The 24369-nt window shown below is 34.6% G+C and overlaps 2 protein-coding genes across 2 annotated transcripts; both read left to right on the forward strand.

The window, feature by feature from the left end:
- Positions 1 to 2583: 2583 nt before the first annotated feature.
- On the forward strand, positions 2584 to 4376 carry LOC133814704 (uncharacterized). Its single transcript, XM_062247632.1, has 3 exons — positions 2584 to 3368; positions 3591 to 3836; positions 3971 to 4376. Exons 1-3 carry the CDS (start codon positions 2584 to 2586, stop codon positions 4374 to 4376), a joined length of 1437 nt encoding a protein of 478 aa, XP_062103616.1.
- Positions 4377 to 4504: 128 nt separating this feature from the next.
- LOC133814705 (uncharacterized) lies at positions 4505 to 5329 on the forward strand. The gene has a single exon (XM_062247633.1). The coding sequence runs from the start codon at positions 4505 to 4507 to the stop codon at positions 5327 to 5329; it is 825 nt and encodes a 274-aa protein (XP_062103617.1).
- Positions 5330 to 24369: the final 19040 nt, after the last annotated feature.

Consider the following 24369-nt stretch of genomic DNA (forward strand, 5'->3'; position numbering starts at 1 on the left):
TAAAATACTACATTTATTTGATAAAAAAAACACTAATTTTTTTAAGTAAATTATGAAATGTATTAAATTTTTTGAATATATATTATCGAATTTTATGAATATATATTATTGTTAGTTATGAATACATTATAAAGTTTCAATATTAAAATAAATATATAATTATAATTATTATTATTATTATGATCTTTAATAATTATCAAATTATTCTTATAATTTTCACTTTTTATTTTAAAAAATAACAATAAAGTTTTATTATTTTAAAATTATTATTTTAATTTTAACTTACTTTTAAGAATAAAGTTAACTTAATTACATATTTTATCTACATATATTATCAAATTTTATGAATATATTATAAAATTCATTAAATAAACAAATATCTAATTATAAATTTATTAATTTACCATCAAAGATTATTATTTTAATTTCCATTTTTTTATAAAAAAATATTAATAAATTTTTATACTTGTAAAATTAATATTTTAATTTATACATTATAATTTTTTAATTAATTTTTATTAAATGCTTTAAAAAAATTTAATCACACTAACTTTAAAAGAAATGTAATGTTTAGTTTTTTTAAATCTACAAAAATTTCGACAGTATAACAGCTGTAATCTATCCTATCCCAAAGTTTAAAAACTACATAAAAACATATAAACGAGCCCAAGAGCATATATAAAATTTAATACAATAATTTGAATGCACAAATAAACAGCAACAACTTATTATAAACATATTCCCAAATCAATATATTATTTATCTAACCTAACATATATATAATTCAAAACACAAAATTTATTTAACCAAACATATATACAATTGAAAACAAAAAATTAATCTAGCCTAACAATTTTCATAACTTAATATCAAATTAACTATAAAATTAACAAACATAAAAATTTAATTTAGAAACTATTTATGTATACAAATTAACTATCATTTTTATCAATACACTAATAATAACAAAACAGAACAAAAAAACATTAAAAATTGGAAACAATATAAAAAAGCTAGAGATGATATCCAAAGAGTACTCCAATGAAATATGAAAAAACAACAAAAACAACAAAAAATTTAACAAACCAATTACAATAACATACAAAATACACACAAATAATCATAAAAAAAAACTAAATTTAAAACAAATAACTAGATTATATTAGGGTATACAACAACTAACCTTAACAATGGAGGGCCAAAATAGTGTTGGGTGGCATTGAGTGGAGCTGGGCGGTGGAGAGAAACAAAGAGAAAACATCTTTGTTTTGATAAAAAAAAAAACGAGAAATGAGGAAGAAAGACTCTGCCTGGGGTGTTAATTATATTGCTGTGACCTATAGCGACGACATGTAGTCGCAATAGGTAATAAAATGTCATCGCCGAGGTTGAATGCACCGTTTCACTCAAATGGTGAGACCCTACACCAACGACTTGTCATCGCTATAGCCAGTGAAAATTTGACTGAAATTTTTTACGGTTCACTTTCCCTCCATTTTTTTGGACCGTATAGCGACGACATGTCGTCGCTATACACTAAAATTTTAATTGCCTAGTTGATTAAATGAGACTCTATAGCGACGATCGAGTGAAAATTGACAACCAACTTTTGGCGGTCAAGTTCCCTTCGTCGCTGTAGCTTATTTATTTTAATAAATTAAAAAAAAATTCGTAGATTTCGACTACATATAGCGACGAATTTGGAGTCGTCGCAATAGATGTCATCGATGTAGAGTCTTTTTCTTGTAGTGTACCCAAACATCGAGCATCACAGGCTCACCCAATTCATCACTAGCCATGGCTCAATGTTGTTGTGCAACATAGGCTCACTTTTACCCTAGCCTTGACATCAATTGCGACTTTTAAATAGACTTATGATTAGGCAAAATGAATAACCAATAGTTTAAAGAAATGATTTTATATTAAAATTGGGTTTTTAGCCTTGAGGAAATTATTTTAGATAAAACAATTTTTAAAAATTAATATCTAAGTGAAGATAATAATACTAATTAATGACCAATTAAAATTTTAATTCATCATTAACTAAAACTTTAATTATATTGACTATGTATTTAAGAATTTTTTTTATAAAACTATTTCCCCATTTGCATAAAGGCTATAAGAAAAACTAATTAAGCGTACAAAATGACTTAAATAAATATACATGTCATTGAAATGTCCTCATCACTTGAAGTATAAAAGTCAACTTATTTAACTCAGAATATAATTAAGAAGAGTAAACAATGATATCATGAATACTCAAGATGGAACCCTGCTCTACAAGGCACTTTAATGAATTTCTAAAACTTGAAAGAGGGAGCAGCAGACGAAACGGGGTGAGCTACAAACTTAGTAGGAAGAGAACTAATACCATGAACTAATCGTTTATTTTTTAAAACCTTGCATGGTTAGCTATTGAAAACACAATATAATATCATTATGTACCGAACAATTAGAGGGAAATCATAATGACTATAAGAGCAAAAGAGCTACACACATCACACTGTCTACTAGATTCCCTAGGTCCTAAACACATTATAGCAGCAAGGAGATGATAGGATTTATTCCAAAATTGATAGAGTCATGGCTAATCAATCTTGGCTAAATCATTTTACAACTGCTGAAGTGAGCTTTCTTAATGCGGGTCTCTTTGATCCTTCCCCTGCCTTACTTACGGTATATCCTGATTTTACTAGTGGCAAAAAACCATTCAAATATTTTCGAATGTGGAATTTTTACCCAAATTTTCATGATCAGATTCTTATTGATTGGAGTAGGCCTATTAGTGGAACTAAGATGTACATAGTTGTTCAGAAACTTCGAAGACTTAAGGGCCTTTTGAAAGATATTAATAAGTGTGGTTTTAATGATATTCATACATCTGATCTGAATGCCTCTAGAGTATTATCTGATTGTCAGGAACAATTAATGAGAGATCCTCTTAATGCTGATGTGATTAAGTTGGAAGGGGATGCTAGAGAAAAGTATGCTGCAGTTCACAAGTCTTACTGCTCTTTTCTGCATCAAAAAGCTAAAATTCACTGGATTAAAGAGGGGGATGATAATACAGCCTTTTTTCATGCTAGCATTCGAGATAGAAGAAGTCAAAATAGAATTTATTCCATCACAACTGATTCTGGTGAGTGGATTGATCAGCCAGAAATGGTAGCATATGTTTTTGTCAGTTATTATAAGAATTTGTTGGGTAGTTGTCTGACAGATAGAAAGAGGGTAATTACAAGCTTAGTTACTGAAGGTCCTATACTTTCTAGAGAGCAATCAGAGCTTTTGTTGATGCCCTTCACTAGAGAGAATGTTAAACTTGCTCTTTTTGATATTCCTGGCAGCAAGGCTCCTGGTCCTGATGGGTTCAGCAGCTATTTTTTTCAAGATCATTAGGATATTGTTGGGAATGAGGTGAGTGATGCAATTCTATCTTTTTTGCATTCGGGGCAGATTTTAAAAGAGATTAATTCCACTGTTTTTACTCTTATTCCAAAATGCAAGTGCCCTACTAATGTTATTGATTACCGACCAATCGCTTGTTGTAATGTGCTTTACAAGATTTCCACTAAGCTTATTTGCACTAGGTTACGGTCTATCTTGTCTGAGATAATTGCTCAAAATCAAGGTGGGTTTGTTAAGGGGAGATCTATTGCTCACAAGATCATGATTTGCCAAGATCTTGTTCGGCATTATGGGAGGAAATCTGGTAAAGCTAAATGTCTAATCAAATTGGATTTGCGGAAAGCGTATGATACTCTTGAATGTGATTTTATTGAGGAAATGCTTGAAGCTTTTAATTTTCCTGCCAAGTTCATTTCTCTTGTAATGCAGTGTGTGCGAACTCCTATATTTTCTCTCATGTTTAATGGATCCTTGCATGGTTTTTTCGAGTCTACAAGAGGGTTAAGGCAGGGAGATCCTATTCTCTGCTCCTTTTTGTTCTGAGCATGGAATATTTAACTAGGATCATGCAAATGATAGGTCGGAAAGATGATTTCAAGTTTCATGAGCGATGTGAGAGACTTCAGCTTAATCATCTTATTTTTGCGGATGATGTTCTACTCTTTTGTCAAGGTGAGTATAAATCCATCTATTATATGTTGCAAGGTCTTAAGCTATTTTCTGAATCTTCTGGTCTCATTCCGAATGATTCAAAGTCTTCCATCTACTGTTGTGGTATGAATGACTATGAGATTCAGCAAGTTTTGGATGCTTCGGGGTTCTGTAGGAGTTCCTTGCCTTTTAAATACCTGGGAATGCCCATCTGTTCCAAGAGAATATCAGTGAAGGAGTGTGAAGTTTTAATAGATAAAATGCTGCTCGGATTAGGTGTTGGAGTTCAAGAAATATTTCGTTTGCTGGGCGTGTGACCTTAATAAATTCTGTGCTACTTTCAATTCACTCATACTGGAATAAGCTTATGATTTTCCCTAAGAAAGTTTTGGCCAAAATCTCAGCCATTTACCGAGCTTTTCTTTGGAAAGGTCAAGTTAATTCTATGGGATCAGGTAGCATTGCTTGGGAGCAAATCTGCAAACCAAAAAGAGCTGGAGGTCTTGGTTTCAAGGATTTTTCTGTCTGGAATATTGCTACTATTGGCAAGTATATTTGGGCTATTGCAGAAAAGAAAGACAACTTATGGGTTAAGTGGGTGCATGATGTTTATATCAGAGATAAGGATTGGTGGGATTATGTTGCCCCTTTGCAGAGTAGTTGGTATTGGAAAAAAATTGTTAAACTCAAAGATCAGTTTAAAAATTTGAGTTCATTACAGATGCTAACTAATGGATATCAAATTAGGAAGGGTTATCAAATGCTTTGTCCTATAACTGATCATGTTCATTGGTGTAAGGAGGTGTGGGGGAGATTAAATATTCCCAAGCATAGCTTTATTCTTTGGCTATCTGTTCAGAATCGGTTAAAGACTAAAGAGAGGCTTCAAAGATTCAATATTATTAGTAACTCAAATTGCCTTCTCTGTAACAGTCATACAGAAACTGTTAGCTATTTGTTTTTTGGTTGTGGCATCAGTGTGATCTGTCTTAGGCATGTGCAACATTGGCTGGGCTGGTATGTAAATGCCACTTCTTTGGTTGATGTATTACGTTGGATTGAGAGAGCTAAAATTAGTAAGTTCAGAAAGCTCATGTACTCTGCTGCAATTGCAGCTGTGACTTATCAGATTTGGCGAGGGCGTAATGAGGTTTTGTGGCTGCATAAACATTTTTATACTGATGTAGTTGTACAGTCGATTCAAGTTAATGTAAAAAATAGAGTCTGTTATAGATGGCCTAAGAAAGTGAGTCAAAAAGATTTAGATTAGTTTGAGGGTTTATAATGGGTTTGTTGTACAGGTTGGTTCAAGGCCTTAATTAAGGTGCTTTGATTTGTATTTGTTTGTTGGAGTAATGAATTCTTACTGATTCACCAAAAAAAAAAAACTCATTATAGCACCTGACTTCCTAAACTGGCTAATCGATCTAATTACCATCACAATACTAGGGTTTAAATAACACCTTGTATAGGTCGTAGGTCTTTACACCTTACACTTACAGGTGCAAATGACTTTCCACCTTATTATAATATGCTTAGTAATAATTAATTAATTAAAATGCTTGAGAACAGAGAAAAGATGAGTACCCTTTACTAAATTATGTCAACCAAACATGTGAAATTAATGATAACATTATTTTCTTTTCTTTTTAGTAGCATTTTTTTTTTCTTTTTTGAAACATAAGTATTGAAAATTGAGTAATTTGTTGAAATAGATATATTTCATATATTTACTTTGAAAAATAATATTCTGTTGATTTGTTTTTTCAAAGTAATATTCCAAATAAAGTGTTGAATGAGTTGGGAAGACTACTTTGTAAATAGAGTTATCCAAAGAAAATTCTTTTATAAATATAGTGTTTGAAAAAATATTCTGTTATCATTTTAATGTAGTCACTTTGCAAAATATTCTTTTTATATATTATTATTTTTATGGTAGTCTTTCTAACAGACTCGATACTTAACGAATTTACTTGATATCCTGTTTGATAATGTTACTTTACAATAATAATAATAATAATAATAATAATTACTAATAGGGTCCTCATAGTATATTGTAGTGATTAAAAGAAACCATTATATGCATGGATAATATTTCTAATCATTAGATTATGATCTAATGGTTAATTTAATTATTTGTTTGGATATATAAAAATAATTAATATCTAGTTAGAATTATTTAATTTTTTTTATTTCCATCATTAATGTAAAATCGTTAATCATTTATTCACTTCAATTCTTAAATATATAATTTTTTATTCAATCTTTCTGTCTTTTAAGAAGTAAAAAAATTATAAAATTCAAAAAAATTACCTTTCAATTTTTGGAAAAATTATATCATTTAATTTTTTTAAAATTTTTATTCCTTGTTTTAAGTATATAAATCGTATTCACATACTTCAAATTAATTATAAATATAATCTGAAAATTAATTATGACTAAATGTATTATATGAAATACTATATTATTATATATTTCTTTTATTTACAAATATGTTATTTACACATATTTTTTGTTTATACAACAATTTTCATAAAGTGTTTTCTTTTTAAAAAAACAAACAAACAAAAATTTCTATATAAAACTTCACAAACTTTTCAAGTGGTATCATGTTATGACATTATTACCTGAAGAAAGTTTCCAAAAAGAGTCTCAGCATCACTATAAAAAAGTGACCAGATACATTAAGGAGAGGGAGACAAGTGAATTTTAAGTACAGAGAGAAAGTAATAATGAAATACAATTTCTTTTAATTCTTTTGTTAGGAAATAAAATTTTATTTTATTATTTTGTTGTTTCATAAGTTTATTTTTCCTTTATTGCTGCTTGCAAATATTATTATTTGACAACAATGACAAATTTACGAATATCAGTTTTTGACTATACAAAATAATTTTATTTTTGGTATCGATACCTACAGAACATTTGAAAAGAATCTTTTACCTTTTTGTTATTCAAACGCTTTCATTACATTGGAATAAAGTGGTCTTTCCCCTTCCAGGTTTAAAGAGCCATATTTGTATTGTATAACAAATCATTCGGTGATAATCTCTAATGTCCCAAAGAATATCAGTTTTCCCTTTTTCGGTGGTTTTCTTTAAGCAATTTCAAATAATAGAAGAGAACAAACATAATGAATATAAATATGTTTATATATTAATTTTTTTCTGTCTTTATAACCATGTCCATGTATTGTGACATCAATAGCTTTATATTCACCTAATCAGGCATGCAGTGTGGCTTACAATTCAAGCTAAATATATAAAATAAAGGAATCAAAGTGTCATGAGTGATATTTTGCTTAAAAAATTACACATCTACGTAGTCAATTTCTTCTATAAAGTATACTTTTTTTTTACGTAGTTTTCCTTGTATATTAAAACGTCCTTTTTCAAAAAATTTGAAAAAAAAAATTGTACAGAATTGATGTAGAAACTGTATTCTAAACATATTACGACCTTATACAGTTCCAGCATCGAATCCACGTAATAATATTACTTTTGACGCACAAATGAAGTAGATGAAAGAGATTTCCATTGTAAAAATATACCCTATCACGTCAGGTTTGGTACAGACTCCGGAATTTTATTTAGTTGGGGTTTAGAATAAAAAATGTGTTAATTGACATCGATAATATGAAATTTATAGTTGTATACTTCAATTAAAAATTGTAATTAATAATTTTAGTATTTTTCTATTTATTTTCATAAAGACTTAATTGTTTTGAAAAATCTTTGCCAGTGCTTTTTAGTTAATAAATTAAAAATATTTTTTTTGGTAGAGGCTTCTTTTTAATATTGGATAAATTAAATTTTTTTTTTCACCCAAGGGCTTTAGAAGACCTCATATAGATCCATCACTAAGTACACATATGGCATAAAAACATGCCTATCACCTCAGTTTTGATAATAACCATTGTGATAGGTGTTTTCTTTTAGTCACTCAAATATTTTACCCGCTCAAGCTGGCAATCTCCAACCCATTTCTCAAATTTTAGTTTATCTTTTACATATTATTTGTACACTAATCATACTCTATTTTTACTTTCATCTCCAACCCAATACCCTAAATATCACACTATAAAATATATTATCTTAAAAATATATATATATATATATATATAATAATATCTTTATTTTATTAATTAAATTCAAATAATTATATAAAATTTACAGATCAGTATTATATAATTATATTTTTTATTAGTGAAATAATATGACTAAAATATCATCATCATTATGACTTGAATTAACATTATTTCAACTAAATAATCATTAATTAAATTTAATTAGAAACATCTCAAAAATGAAGCGAAGAATATCAAGAACCAGGCTAAAATAATATCAAGATAACTTAAATAGTTTTGATCAATATTTTAATTATCTTTAAAGAATTGCAAATGTTCTCTCTCATAATTAAATCGTAATTTTAGTTTATATTGTTTTCTTTACTTCATGTTAGTATTTTTTTTATTTATAATGTTTTTTTTTTACTTTATGTTAGTAGTTTTATTTTATTTACAATATATTTTCTTACATTATTTTTTGTAATGTCTCAAAAATACCAATACAGACTTTGCGTAATTTAAACTATTTTCATTTATTAAAAGTCTCAAAAATCCATATAAACAATAACTTAAAAAAAATGTGTGTACACACTAAAAATATTTACATTTCAACGCTAAAGTCTTGCAGGGAACTGAAAGAGTTCTAGACATAATTTAAAATGTATTTCAAAAGTACAATCTTCCTAGAGGTCGGGCCACATGTACATCCTTGCAAGCAGACTCCTGCGCTCACTGTCTTTGTTTATCCTCGCCCTTACCTACACATGAAACAACTAGGTAAGCGATAATACTTAGTAAAGTCAATCTCACAACACAAAGCAGAAAAAATACAAAAGTGGTCAATCACCAAGTCATTGTCTGCACATTAGATAACTTACCACACATATAGTTTTAGATAAATCTGGGCCCTAAACAAACAATTAAAGAACGCCTAAGAGTCTTGACGATAATAAACTATTCTAGAAAACAGGAATAACATTCAACATAAACCTCCAGAAAGTTAGACCAGAGAGGGGATACATAATAATAATAATAACATTGACTCGAGAAACCAACACGGGAGTTGTCAAAGATTCCCCCTAGCATACTTCTCAAACCACAGTGGAAACCCAAGTCTCAGCACTGGTGTCCAAACCATAAATTCCTCTTGAGGATAACCAACGAGTTTCCAAGGGCATTAATACTAACACAGGGGTAGGTGAATTCACACCGGCTCATTGAGACTCCTAGGTTTTTCCAATATACTTTTCTCCTGGCCAAATGTCACAGTGGCTAACCGGACCAATAACAAACAGTGTCATGGAATTGAACCGGACTAAATAACATATGACAATGGACCATAAACACCCCTAGGATCGTTAAGACTCCTAAGTTTAACCAGTATACTTATCTCCTAGCCAATTGTCATGGTTGCGAACTAGACCACAAATCTCTCACGTGGAGCATAAGCACCTCTAGTCATTTTTTGTAAATGAGTCATCTCTTACTAGTGTATAAGTCCTACTTCTAGCCAACAATACACTAATTTTTTCATGTTGTAGTCATGTAAATAAAGATTGACTTATCGGTCATCCTTTGTTGCGTGCAGTTAAATCCTACCACGGACAGTCCTAGCTTGTTAGCCAATATTGTAGTTAGCATATACTATACTCAGATTAATTATGACATTTATAGTAGATTAAACTACTTTTAGAATTAAGGTAATTTTTGAATGCCTACTAAAGGTATTAACATCCTCACACGATTTAAACCGTAAACCAACATTCAAGGTTCCCGAAACACATTCCCACAACGGTGTCTTTAGGTATATCTCCTGCACTGTTTCCCTTATCACACCTAGCTGGAAAAATAATTTTGGAAGCACTTTAGCTTTTCCAATTTTTACTCTTTCTTTGATAAATTATTAAGAACTTATAATTTTTGGTATAATTATTAATTTGTAAATTTTTTAGAAACTAAGTTAATTTTATTTGATTAAAAAAATAATTACAAAGATGATTAAAAATTAAGTTTTTTTAAAAAAACTCTAAGAGAAGGTTAATTTGATTACAAAGGTAATTAATCCAATTTTCTTAAAAATTAAGTTTTTTGACCCTTTTTATTTTATTTAAACAAAAATTCATTTATTTATAAAATTATTAATTATAATGTCCAAATTAACCCTATTAATTATTTAGTACACAAAATTTAAATCCATAACTAAAGTAGACTTACAATCTAATTTTTCAACTATCTGTAAAAGTTGTCAACTTTTTTAATAATTTGCTAACTTAAAAAATTGCATTTTTAAAACCTTATCTCTAAAAATTCCCAAAATTTTCAGAATCAATCTTGGTTATACCAAGAAGTCCCTTGCCCTTTTTTTATAAAAAAAAAATATTCATGTTTACTTAGTGAAATCTATTTTCAAATAGTCCCCTTTGAAACTATTCAGCAAGATTTTACAATTTTTCTTAAATTTTGAGAAACCATAAAATTCAATTGGTTCATTATTTTTTACTAAAATTTCTTAGGTCCATATTAGGGTATGTTAAAAATATGCATACTAAAAATTAGGTAAAAAATATAATTTTTACTTTGTAAAAAAAACGTTCACAAAAGTGACTGTCAAGAGAGCGCCTATTTTGAAGATTACAAATCCTAGCCTTTTCAATATTTTTCTTTGAAACTTTACTAGTATTTACCAATATCACAAGAGTGTTAAGTCCAAAAATCAGCCAAAAATAAATTAATTTTCTTAGGAAACTCACTGTCCAAAGTTCGTTGTATGCACAATTTCTAAAAATTATTTTTCTAGATTGCACAACAATTTTGTAAAAATCATAACTTGGTCAATATTACACCTTTTTTAACGTTTAAAATTACTATGAGTATCTAATCTTCCTAAACTAAATATTAGAAACAAGAAAATCCAGAACAAAATATTATATGTTTTGCTTGACTCTTTGGAAATCAACACTTAAATATTTTGCACATAAAATCATAGAAACCTAGTGGAATGTTGAATTCCTCTTCTAACCATTCAACCAAATTCACATCCAATGAGGATCAGCTATAAAATATACCTTATTACAGTACTAACAATGAATTTAAATGCACAAAACTACACATGCAAGACAGATTACACAATATTTGAATATACTACAAGTGTGAACATAGACCTCTTGTAAACACTTAGTGTGGTGTGGTTTGGGTCTAACTCCTCTAACCCTTACTCAAGCCTCCAATCTTCACATTTACACTTCTGAAAAACCAATAATAAGATTTAAACAAACTAACAAGTTGAAAACTGTAACACCCTAAGTTGCTAATAGGGTTTAGGACCTTGATTAGCGTGCCTGGAGGGCAATAAGTGAAATAATATGATAATATATGAATTTAAATGAATATGTGATTAGAATGCATGTTTAGGTGGTATAAATATGCATGTGGGCCCCGTTTGCATGATAGGGGCAAATTGGTAATTTTAGCCTGTTGAGGGCATAAATGCGATAATTGTGTTGTGTGATTTGTACAACGTGAGTGTAGTGATATCAGTGTGATGCATGTGCCGAGACGGTCCTAAGGAGCTAGTTAGTTTAAAAGTCACAACGGGACTAAATACCCGGCTCGGGAGGAGCGTAGGGGTATTTTGGGGATTTTCTGATTGGGTTCTTGTGAGTTAATGGTAATTGGCAATTTGGTAACTTGTGTAACCGTTAGTAACCGCTGAGAGTAACAAGTTTGGTTGAAAGAAGTGGTAGAATTGTAAGAAAGTAGGAATGAAAAAAAGGCCCTTGAGGTTTAGCTAGAAAGGGAAATTTAAGGAAGGGTAGGATGGTCAGTTGGCTGGGGATAGATAAGCTTGAGCTGAAGGGAAGGATGGTTCACGTTACTCTTATTTGGCCAACTTAGTTTTACTGGAAATTGGAGGAAAATCATAAGGAAAGGGGAAAAAGAAGAAGGGGCTGAAGTTGTGAGACCTAGGAGGAGATTCAAAGGGATTTGAGGCAACCAAAACCATATTTAAGATAGGACTACTCAAAGGTAAGATTTATGTTCTGTTATTGCTTGAGTTCAAGGTTGATTTTTCAAAGATTGAGTGTGGAATTTAAAGATAGGATGGCTGGTTTTTATTGAAAATTCAGTTAGGACAGTCAAGAGGAAAGAGGTTGGAGGCTAGAATTGAGAAGGGTTCAAGCCAGATTCTTGATTGAGGTAAGAGTTTGAACATGTTTATAATCTGGTTTCTGATGTGGTCAAAGATTTTAGAAGCAAGGTTTATAGTTTTCAAGCTCTGGTTTATGTCTTGGAAGCCATGGATTAAGTTTTAGGAATTTGAAACTCAAGATGGGATTTTGGGTGTGATTGTGTGATTGGGGTTGTTGGTAATGTTTATAGGTTGTTAAAGGGTTTATTTGGGATTTTGAAATGATTTTGGGACTTAGGTACTTACTTGGAATGATTTGGAATGGTTTTAGCTCGGGAAAAACGCAAGGAAAAATCCAGATTTCTGGGTTCGCGAAGGAGCGTCGCGGCCCTGTTCTTGGGCGCCGCGGCGCGAGGCTGTTTCTGGGCGGGGGTAGCTCTCTGACTTGCTGGGCGTCGCGGCCCTCTAGGGCAGCGCCGTGGCGCTAGGCCATTTTCAGAGCATGAGCTTTTGCCTTTGCTCCGGGGGTTCGGGGGATGTCTTCAATGTATTATTTTAGGGATTTGGGGGTTCCGAGAGTGTGGGATTGGCCCCGGGAAGTGGTTTTGGATTGATTAGAATTAAAGGGTGTTTTGTATGTGTTGTGACTAGGCTTTTGGAGAGGCTCGGGATAGAGGACCGTGCTTGTGACCTTGGTGCACCGGAAGGCTTGGTGTACAGGTAAGAAAACTGTAGCACCCGTAGAGCAGGGCTTGGCCCATAGTGTTGTTGCAGGGCGCGGCCTTAAGATGTATGATTGTTAGGATGTAGCTTTAAATGTATTACTATATGTTTGATTGTTAATTGAGAATGCTAAATATGGTTATAGCAGAATGAACGGCAAAGGACCCGGGAACGGCGAAAGGCCGAGAACGACGAGAGACCGAGAACAGCAGTGGGGCCGGGAATACCACTTAGCACATGGCGTGCCTGTGGTTAGGGTGAGACCCCAGTGGATACATGGGATATCCCTACGGTGAGGACCGAGATCCCGGGCTTTGGTAATGCCTCCGGGACGGCATGGCCGTACTTGTTTAGTCTGAGAAACTATTTGTGTTGTCTGTGGACTGTCTAATGTGTGGGTTATATAGTATGCATATGTTATGTGTTGTATGAGTTTTCTTGCTGGGCTTCGGCTCACGGGTGCTCTGTGTTGCAGGTAAGGGCAAAGAGAAGGTCAACAAGCCATGAGTATGGAGAGTGTGGGGGTGGTGCGTACATGTTTGGCCTGCCCAACTGCTTTGGTTGGGGTGTTTTGAGAAATGGCTGTATAAACCCTAATTTTGATAGTTAAACACTTGTAAACTTGCTTTGGAGTTGTAAATATTTTATAAACTGTGTTTTGGGATCCCAGATGTAAGACACTTGAAATTTTCAATGAATTAAGGGATTTTCAATGATTACAGCCTTATCTTCAGTTTAAACACGCTTTTATTCTAAAAACCTCATTTAGCGAGTTATTAGCACATTTTAAACTCACTCAGTAATGGCTCTAAGGTAGTAGGGCGTTACAAAAACTAAAGAAAAAAAAACTAACAAAACAAGAGTTTAGACAATTACCTCTTGTATTCTCTTTTGTTTCTTCTTCTAGCTTCTAAAATAATAAAGGAAGTTGGTGGCTATTTAGAGTAGAGGACGGGGATGAGAGTTTGGGAGAAATTTTTATGAGATTTGCGTAAAAATTCAAAGAGAGAAGGAAAGAGAGTCTTGGCCAAGTAGAGAGAAAGAGGAGAAAAGAATAGCTTGAGAGAAAATGTAAAAGTAAGGTTCTTCTCTTAGTTTTTACTATTTATATTTATCTCTAAAAAATATATGAAATGACCATAATGCCCTTAGGCTGCCGCCCCCTTTAATCCCAAATAAATATCTAATTTTTTTCATAATTAATCACTAACTAGCTACTTCATATCCTGTTAATTATTTACCCAAAAATAATTACCAAGTTAAATTTTTTTCTTACCTCACCAAATTGAATTCTTAACGTAGGATAATTATATTAAATGTATCTTACCATTTCATTTAAGTGGTCACACTCCTATGTTTATAAATTATGGAATTTAATTATCCAAAATTCTATTTTTGGGAAAATAAGCATTTTTTCACACAAAAGCTCACTGTTTAGACTTTAAATTAAAATAAACCAATAATTCTATGCCAATTAATATTATGCCATAATTATGCATTTCTAATAATATTTTATCCAAGAATTTACCCGGTTAGGGTTTCTATTTTGGTCCGAGACCAAAATTCTTGGTTTGTCTCAAAACTGCACATTTCACACATTGGCTAACATTAACAACATGAACTTGTTTCTCGAGAATATATTATCAATCAAAATAGTATTTCATACATACTTCACCACCCATCATAGTTACTAGTAAGTGCCTGAAACACAGGGCATTACAATACCTATAATTTATAGAAGTTTCGTCCAAAAACATAAAATAGATGGGGATATAACTCTTTCACTTTGGCCTCTCTCTCCCAAATGGCTTCCTTAATTCCATGGTTACACCAGTGAACTTTAACTAACGTCTCTGACTTGTTCCTTGTTGACGGTGAAATCTCGTCAACGAAATTAGATCGAAAAACTCAAAGGTAAGTCAGGTGATGTTTATATAAGAACTAAGAATAAACTTTAAGGAAAAGTAAACACAGATCAACAATGGAGCAAGCCTTGGTATATTTCTCAATAGCCTCTGCATACAATGAATTTTCCAACCCATTCTCTGTGGAAGTGGGGTTCATTTTATAGTAGGCTCTAATGGCCCTGGGTACATGGTGGTCCAAGGGACCAGATGGTACACAAGTACACTAACAGGAGAGTGGTTCGAGGGGTAGTGGTGTCGGCTCTGGTACAAGGTCAGAGATCATGGGAGCACCTCACCTCCTGTACCTGGTCATGCCTCCACTACCTGCCTGGTACGGGTGTTAGAGGAGTGGCTGGTGAGGACAACACATGGTACTTTGTTCGTACCTCCACTACTTATCTGACGTGGGTACTATATCCGTACTCTAACTCCTTTCAGTTCGTCAGTGGACTCCGTACCTCATGAGATCAATGCCATGTGACCCTCATTTGCAAGGCATAGATGCGAGGTGGTAATGACCCATGCACTGGCCGTGCCTTGCAAGGCTTCTAGTGGCGAAGGGCCTAGCTATACTTGTCTCCTTGCGGCATGGATCCAGAGTAGTGACGTGATGGTGCAACAGCCTCCCGAGAAGATGGTGGCCTATGGGCCTCGCTGGGGGCACGCGCGCATGAGGGCCTCGCCGGGGGCGCACGGCTGATGGCCTCGCTGGGGGCATGCGCATGAGGACCTCACTGGTGGTGCGTGCCTGATGGCCTCGCTAGGGGGTGCACGCGCATGAGGGCCTCGCTGGGGGCGCGCGGCTGATGGCCTCGCTGGGGGCGCGCGCATGAGGGCCTCGCTAGTGGCGCATGCCTGATGGCCTCGCTAGGGGGCGCGCGCGCAGGAGGGCCTCGCTGGAGGCGCGCGCATGAGGGCCTCACTGGTGGCGCGTGCCTGATGGCCTCGCTAGGGGGTGCGCGTGCAGGAGGGCCTGGCTGGAGGCGCGCGCATGAGGGCCTCGCTGGAGGCGCGCGCATGAGGACCTCGCTGGTGGCGCATGCCTGATGGCCTCGCTAGGGGGTGCATGCCTGATGGCCCGAGGACCCAATGAGAGTGTAGGTGTATGGGGGTCTAAGTGCGTTCTTTGGGTCTTTTATAAGCGTGGAATATCGAGCATCCACGGGTGTGTGTCCTGGGCGTCTTTGGCAGCGTTTACACGTATGAGTGCATCTTGACCCGTGAGCATGTCAGCCTTGCGCGGGCACGTCGTACCTCACTATGTGAGGGCCTTGTGCACCTATCCTCTTGCAGTATTCATTGTGGCCCCTTAGCTTAGCAGGGCCAAACCTTGTGGCTCATAATGTATTGTTTCTCATGAGAAGATCTCATGTATTCAACAAGGCCTACAGGCTCGAGCCCAATAGCATGAATAAGTGACCTTTATCCCTATGTTCCAACCAGGGACTAAAGAGTTTTTATTTGGTGGATTTTTGGCATCCACATTCCTCAACACTTTCTCTTTCCGGTCCAGATTCGCCAAATTTTTTTATCATAATATAGTTGAGGATCAATGCTTATCTGCTCGTAATTGAGCACATGCGAGGGGTCATTCACGTATTTTGTTAACATCGATACGTGAAACACGTCGTGAACCTAAGATAATGCTGGCGAAAAGGCTAACTGATAAGCCACTTCCCCAACTCTTTCCAGAATCTCAAGCAGTCCAATAAACCTCAGACTAAGCTTTCCCTTCTTCCCGAATTGCATACTCCTCACAATGGAGCTATCTTTAATAGCACTGTGTCTCAAACCTTGAATAATAGGGGTCTCCTTCGTCGGTCAACATATTTGAGTTGTCAATCCACCGTGGTTTGTAATTGTTTCCTAATTTTCCAAATATCATTAGCAACTTAATCGACATCATCCGAACCAAGGAACTTTCTTTCACCGAATTTATGCCAATGAATTGGTGAACGACACTTCCTCCTATACAAAGCTTCATATGGATCCATCTTGATAGAATCATGATCACTATTGTTGTAAGCAAACTCTATTAATGGCAACTTCTCATTCCACGACCCTTGAAACTAAAGCACACAAGCTCTCAATTTATCTTCTAGGGTCTTAATTGTCCGTTCACTCTGATCGTTTGTTTGAGGATGGAAGGTGGTGCTAAATTTTTACTTAGTTCTAAGTCTGCTCTGAAACCTTTCCTAGAATGCCAAAATGAAATGCCCATTGCGATCAGATACAATGGAGATGGGTACTCCATGAAGTGTTACCATCTCTACTATGTAGATATCTTCCAGCTTATGCACCACATAAGCTATCATGATGGGAAAGAAATGGGCAAACTTGGTCAGTTTATCTGCAAAATCCTAGATTATATCCCCCCCCCCCCCCCTTAAAGGGTAGTTGGTAGACTGATGACAAAGTCCACTATAATCATTTTCCATTTCCATTTCGGGATCTCCAATGGTTGTAACATTCTAGCTGGCCGCTGATGTTCTGCATTCGTTTGCTGGGAAGTTAAGCAGTGAGCCATGTACTCCACTACTTCTTTCTTCATTCCTGGCCACTAGAAATACTTTTTCAAGTCTTGGTAAATCTCGGGTGCATGGCATAAGGGGCTTTATGGGCCTTATAGAATATTTTCCTTTTCATTTCATCATCATCCAGAATGGAGATTCTACCTTTAAACCCTAGCACCCCATCATCTGAGATTTGAAATCTAGGCCTCACATCTTTCTTTACTTCATGAACTAGTCTATGTAGCCATGGATCAACAAGTTTTCCTCCCTGAATAGCCTCCATGAAGGTTGGCTATACAAAGAAATTTTCTAATTGGTCGACCATTATCTCTAAATCCAATTAGAGATGTTAGAATGTAGCTCTTGCGGTATCTCTAGCACTAAGAACACATTAGCCATCAGTTGTCGACTCAAGGCATCTGCCACCTTATTTCCTATCCCTGGGTGGTATAGGATGTCGAAGTCATAGTCGTTAAATAACTCTAGCAATCGATGCTACCTCATATTTAACTCATTCTGAGTGATGAAATATTTAAGGCTCTTGTGAGCAATGTAGATATCACAGTGGATTCCATATTGATAGTGCCTCAAGATTTTGAGGGCAAACACCATCGCTGCAAACTCCAAATCATGCATAGGGTAATTCATCTCATAATTCTTCAATTGTAGGGAGGCATATGCTATGACTTTTCCGTGTTGCATTAATACTGCCCCTAACCCTTATCCTAACGCATCGCTGTAAATTGCATATGGTGGGGGTTTATTCCCTGTGTAAAACTAATTTTCTATGTAACCTCATTTCGTTATCAATACATAATAGAAATCAATTTTTACTTGTCAATCACATTTTTGACTTGTTTATTCACATGATTATTTATTTAATATAAACATCTTTTAAATCCTGAACAAATGGATATTCACTGTTATAGTGACTTGGTCACAGCTGATTATAGATAAGTAAAGTATTGTTATTATCTAATCTAGTCATATCATAAAGTTAACCATAGATAAATTCAATCCTAATTCTGAGTGATTTGTATTCTACTGATTATATTATTCAAGTTCGTAGATTTGTTTGTTACCATCTTACCCTACGGACTAGCCCATACTTACACAATGGGGACTTCGTAGTATAGAGATCTCATTTCTGTAATTAAGAATATGGAAATATCATTTACAAGGAACATAGTGGTATTTAAGGATAAAATACAAATTAGGGGTAAAACGATAACTAGCACCCATCTCATCAGTAGATCAAATATAGAGGTTTGAATGACGAAAATGGTTGTAATAATGGATAATGTATTTAACGTTGACGGTAAGAACCCATCAACGAAGTTCGATCAAAAAACTTATGAGCTTAAAAATAAATGAAAAGCTGTGAAGAAACTTAGAAGAACTTAGGATAGCTATTTGAACTTTTAATCAAGTTGTAGAGTAAAAATTGAGAGAATATTCGTATTACTCAAGAAATTCTGGTTACAATGCATCATTTTCCCATCCCTTTCTTATTTGAAGGAAGGTCCTATTTTTAGGGGACCTCTAATGGCCCTTAGTACAAAAATGGTCCCAAAGGGACAAAGAGGTGGTGGTATGACAAGGCACCTCAAAGGATCATGGAGCTGGCGTTAGTGGTGTCGAGCTTCAGGCCTGTCTAGCCTGACATTTTTCGGAGGCGTGGGAGGAGATGTGCCTCCTTTTAGGACTTTGTACGACTACTACTCTTCTAACTTATGTACTACCACTACTCTTCTGATGGTCGTGTCTAGTTCGTACTCCGTACTGCTCAAGCCTTTTTCATACCTCCTCTTTACCCATTCCTTAATAAGTCCTTAGAGCTTGAGTGCAAGGCATTTATAGCTAGTGGTTGAGGAGGTACTTTGCCTCCAGGCTATAGGGACTCTCTGAACTTATTTTTGTTAAAGCTTAGGAATGTCGTTAAGTTGGTATTCCAAGTTTGTTGAGGCCCTCCAAATCATCTCCTTAGCTTCTAGGGAGTCTTGCACACATTTCATGGTCTAGGGAGGGGTTGAGCCTGTGCTTGGGCTTTATGAGGGCCCTGAACAAGCCCCCTAAGCTCGCCCCTGGGGTCCTAGGGGGTGTGAGCTTGGCCCTTGTGTCTCCTCCATCTCCTCAAAGAAACTCTTAAGGGTTGGCGTCTTGTTTTGATTTTCTTTTCATTTATCCATGCTCACATTAGTTGCTTAGTAAAAAATAAACTCCATGGAGGCTTGAGCTTGCCCCCTAAGCTCTAGGAAGGCTTGAGCTCGCCCCCAAGCTCCCGGAAGGTGCAAGTTTGATCCCTGAGGCTTTTCCTATCTCTTAGGACTCCTCTTGGGTGCTTTACTTGATGTGGAATTTTGACATCCACACTTGCCCCTCTGAGTCTATTAGAGGGCCTTCAGGCGTTCTTGTAGACTCTTTTTGTGCCATCTTTATGACATGCAAGGTATAAGTGTGTTTATTTGTTTATGATATATGGAAAAGAATACTTCATGAGTGGTGATCCTTAGGTCCCCTTTAAAGTTTAATTAATGGAAAGCATTCCTTGGTACAGATCCCACAGATATCATTGGTGTACACAACACTAGCCGCACGAAGGAGCTTAAGGTAGACTACCCGGAGGGGCCTACAAAGTAGTGTCTAGCCAAGTTAAGCCCTCGTGTGGTGCTCCTAAGGTGTTGCCCTAGGTGGTTTGTGTGCATCCAGTACATGTCAGATTTCATAGTGAAGAGTGCTTTAACAATTCTTTCTTGTAGTCCTTTCGTCTTGCTTCTTCTTCACTATCAGCAGGTCGACTTGACCGTGAAGTCTACCAGTACTTGTTCGTTGATTGATACCCTTGAAGTATAAGTGATGTCAACAAAATATATATCTTTGGTAAGGATGAAGAATGATCGGCTTACTATCAAGATTCAGGGTCTTGAGAAAGAGCTTTCCGAGGCCACACACAAGATAAAAGCAGCCATAGCGTAGACTTCCTCTTTGTCTAAGAGTAAGAAAAGTGCTGAAGCTAAAGTCTTATATGGTGCATGGAAACAGAATCATGGTTTCGACTTCTCCTCATTTGGAGACCCCGCTGTTGCTAATGCTATCAAATGGAGTGCTCATGGCAGAAACCATGAACTTTTATTTTCTACCCCGTCTTTTGCTCCCATGTGTGGGCAACTTCTTTCTTTTTACTTCGATTTGGTTGTAATGCTCCTTAACTTATCTTGCCTGAGAGGTTTTTCCAGGTCTCTTGTTTTCTTCATGAGGAACTTTTAACAAGTCCTACTATGTCTTATGCTTATTTTGAGATGGAAAATTATCATGTCATTTTATACTCATGGGCTTCTTATTAACACCTCTTTATTTTGAAAGGGTTTCTTGGGACCTCTTTACCGCATGGGATTCATGTCTGTTGGTGCACCTTGACTACTTGTAAGGATATGTTGACCATTTGGGTTCTCGCTATCCTTTTATGTATTTATGTGCGCGCGTGCTATTTTGTGTGAGAAGCGTCATTCTTATCATTATGCATAGTAGTATTTTTGCAACGTCTTCTTTGAGACCCTTTTTGTGCTTGGTGACTTTGCTAGGGCTCTCAAGAGCTAGGACACATACCCCAAAAAGAACGGGAAGAGTCTTACCCATTCACAAGTTAAGGATTTAATCATTGTTTTCCTCTCAAAAAACTTTTCTCTCTACCATTTCTCCCCAAAACTGAGGCACCCTTTCTTCCCCCTTCCCTTTTCATTTTTCTAACTCTTAAAAGAAAAATCAGAGGCTCTCTCTCCCTCTCATTTCGTCCCTCTCCCTTTCCTCTCAAGGTAAGTTAAATCCTTTCTTTTGATTCATTCTTTCTCCTTCTTCTTCAAACTTGAAACCCTAGGTTTCCTTGTGCATGCACGTGATCTAAAATCCATGCATATCCTTGTTCTTGTGTTCTAGGGTTCAAGAGAAGCCTTTACTAGTTGGATCTCAAAGTTGAGCATCATTGTGATAAAATAAAGCAAGGTAAGAGGTTTTTGTAAGCTTGCATGTTCTTTCCGCTCATCTAGTTTCTTTCTACCCTGATATTTTCTTAAAAATATGCATGCGGTACTTTGGGGCTCGGTTTGAGAGTTTAGAGCACCAAGGGAAGGTTTTGACGAGCTTAGGATTACATATCCAAGCTAGGGCTTCAAAAGGTAGAATCTATGGTTGTTTTCTTTATGTTTTGTGGTGATTCTTGTAGAACTGGTTGTGTGGGTTATTTAAATAGTTTTTGAGCTTATTTTATGCTTAAGGTTGAGATTTTATGGTATGATGATTTTGCATGCATGCATGTGGCTAGAGTTTATGCTAGAAAGCTTGTTGTTGTTGAGTGTGAGTAAAAATGAATGCTGCCAAAATTTTGTGGTCTGGCTTCAAATGGGCCAGATCGCATTCCACTGCCTCTGTTTGTGAAATTAATTTATATAGTTGCACATTTATTTATTAGTACTTGATGATAGGATTTAGAAAATAGTAAAAATGTATTTTTAAACCCAAGTTATACACTTTTTGGCATTGTGATGAAAATCTGGAAATTTCTGGGTAGCATGAACTGCCCGGATTGTTTTTCCTTTTGAATGAGTTTTAATAATAAAAAATCTATGAAATTTGGTAGGATATTATTTTAAACATTTATAAGGATCACGGTAAAATTTTAGAAGAAAATGTATAATTGTATAAGAGATATGATTTTTCAAAATCTTCCCTAAAATCTGGAAACAAAGAGGGTGTTTGGCACCTTAACTAAAAAACTGTTTTTTGTTTTTAAAAACTAAAAACTGTTTTTTGAAAACAAGTGAGGGTGTTTGGCATTGTTTTTAAAAAACAATTTTTAAAAACAAAGTTACAAAAAACAGAAAATTTTGAGAACAAGATAAAGTTGTTTTCTGTTGTTCTCAAGTTTTCTCACTTCTTATTTTTCATCATTTTTTCTTTCAAATTATTTTATCTCATTATTTATTACAAACTTTTAAAATATTTTTTTCTTTGTAAATATATTTATTAATTTTATATTTAAGATTTAAAAAAAATAAAACTAAAAAATTGTTTTTAGAAAACATTAACCAAACACCTCTTATTTTTTAAAAACTACAAAAACAGTTTTGTGTTCTCATTTCTGAGAACACAATTTTGAAAACAAAAAACAGAAAACAATACCAAACAGGCCCAAAACTTTTGGGCAGCAAGCACTGCCCAAATTTCATTAAAAAATTTGATGGGTTCTATTTCTCCAAAAAATATGAAATTTTTAAGAAAGCTAATTTAGAAATTTAAAAATATCCATGTAAAAGTTTAGATAGAAATAGGCCACAGTGTAAGAGAAATAAATTTCCAAAGAACCTTAAAATTTGGGAAAATCTTCTGGACAGCAGACACTGCCCAGATTGCTTTTAATATTTGAATGGGTTTTGTCATCCAAAAAATTATGAAATTTTAAGGGGAATTAGCTAAGATATTTATAAGGATCCCTGTAAAAGTGTATAGAAAACTGTGTCACGGTTTAAGAGAAATTTGTTTTCTAATTTTTTCCTAAAATCTTAAAGGTAGTAATTTCGAACCTTGATGAAAAGTAATTTTTGGGAGGTTAGTTCTCTTAACCTAAAATAATTTATGACGCAAGACTTTTTTCTAGTTTCCGTCCTTATGACATAGAATACGTGAACAATAGTTTAAGGGTTTTGGTTTAAAAAACTCAATTGAGGGCAAAAGCTTAAAAGAGGGACTTTATCACTTTAAAACATATAATGACATTAAAATTTTGGAAATGAGAAGAAATAATCCTTTGCAAAGATAACTAAGGATTTGGAGATTTAACCAATCCCAAATAAGCTTGAGTTAATTTAAAAGTTGATTTTTACCATTTTATAAGTTAAGGGTCCAATTGCCCTTCTTTTAAAAAATAATATAAAAATAGATCCTAGGTTATGGATAAAAACGGTAAGAATGGGAGTTTGGGTTTTGTAGAACCTTTAAAAGAATGGGATAACATTGTTAGATATTATTTGTAAAGAGTTAAAAAGTAGCATTTTGGTAAATGATAGAAAACGATAAACTTTTGTAAGAGGATGACAAGTTGGTATTTTTCTAAAAGTTATGAGTTGAGTAGAACTCCTTTTTCCTAAAATCAAAATACGAATTATCTGATAAGAGAGTTCTTTAGTTAAAGAATATTAAGATGCATGACACGAAGAGTGCGTTGTGATGAGGCCGATTTTCTCATGATACTGTAAAGACTTAAGCGAAATCCGGCCTTATACACTTTAAGGTGTATAAGAGGCTATACTATAGTCTCTAAGAGAACTTTATTGCATGTGTTATCGTAGAATATTATCTATAAGAGTAGGTCATAGTTTAATCCTACTGCATTATATTAATTAAAGTAACCGCGAAAGGGAACACGAATAGCGGTGTTAAAGATGCAGTTGGGAACTAAGGACTCCGAGTAAGTTAGCCTTTCTCTTTCTTGGCTACAACATGAATATACTAGTGTGTGCTTGTATTATTAGATTACAATAGTTTTGTTCAGGTCGTTATGACTAGGGTATGCTTAATGTCAACCTTTTGCAATGCTTATGCACTTTGTGGCTTAATGGTAAGTGAGTTCAAGTTGGAGTGAAAACCTTATCTTAATACTATTCGGGTTAGAGCCAGGACATGGTAAAATTATAGCCCGGGTTGGAGCCAGGACATGGTGAAATTATAGTCTGGGTTGGAGCCAGGACATGGTAAAATTATAGTCTGGGTTGGAAACAGGACATCGTAAGATAAAGTCCGGGTTGGTGCCAGGACATGGTAAGATAGTATGGGTTGGAGCCAGGATGTTAAGAAGAAATTAGGGTTGGAGCCAGGATCCTTTATGTTTGTTGGGTTGATTAAATTGTGTAATTATATATATCTCGATAGTTCTATGATTTTCTGAGTGCTGGTTATCATTATATGTGTAACGTTTGTTGT

The sequence above is a fragment of the Humulus lupulus genome, chromosome 2 (genome assembly GCF_963169125.1).
Source record: "Humulus lupulus chromosome 2, drHumLupu1.1, whole genome shotgun sequence".
In the NCBI taxonomy this organism is placed as follows: Eukaryota; Viridiplantae; Streptophyta; class Magnoliopsida; order Rosales; family Cannabaceae; genus Humulus; species Humulus lupulus.

Coding starts and splice junctions, on each gene's coding strand:
- LOC133814704 (XM_062247632.1), top strand. CDS start 2,584: ATGGCTAATCAATCTTGGCTAAATCATTTTACAACTGCTGAAGTGAGC. Junction 3,369..3,590: donor AAGGCTCCTGGTCCTGATGG/GTTCAGCAGCTA, acceptor TATTTGCACTAG/GTTACGGTCTATCTTGTCTG. Junction 3,837..3,970: donor TTCATTTCTCTTGTAATGCA/GTGTGTGCGAAC, acceptor ATATTTAACTAG/GATCATGCAAATGATAGGTC.
- LOC133814705 (XM_062247633.1), top strand. CDS start 4,505: ATGGGATCAGGTAGCATTGCTTGGGAGCAAATCTGCAAACCAAAAAGA.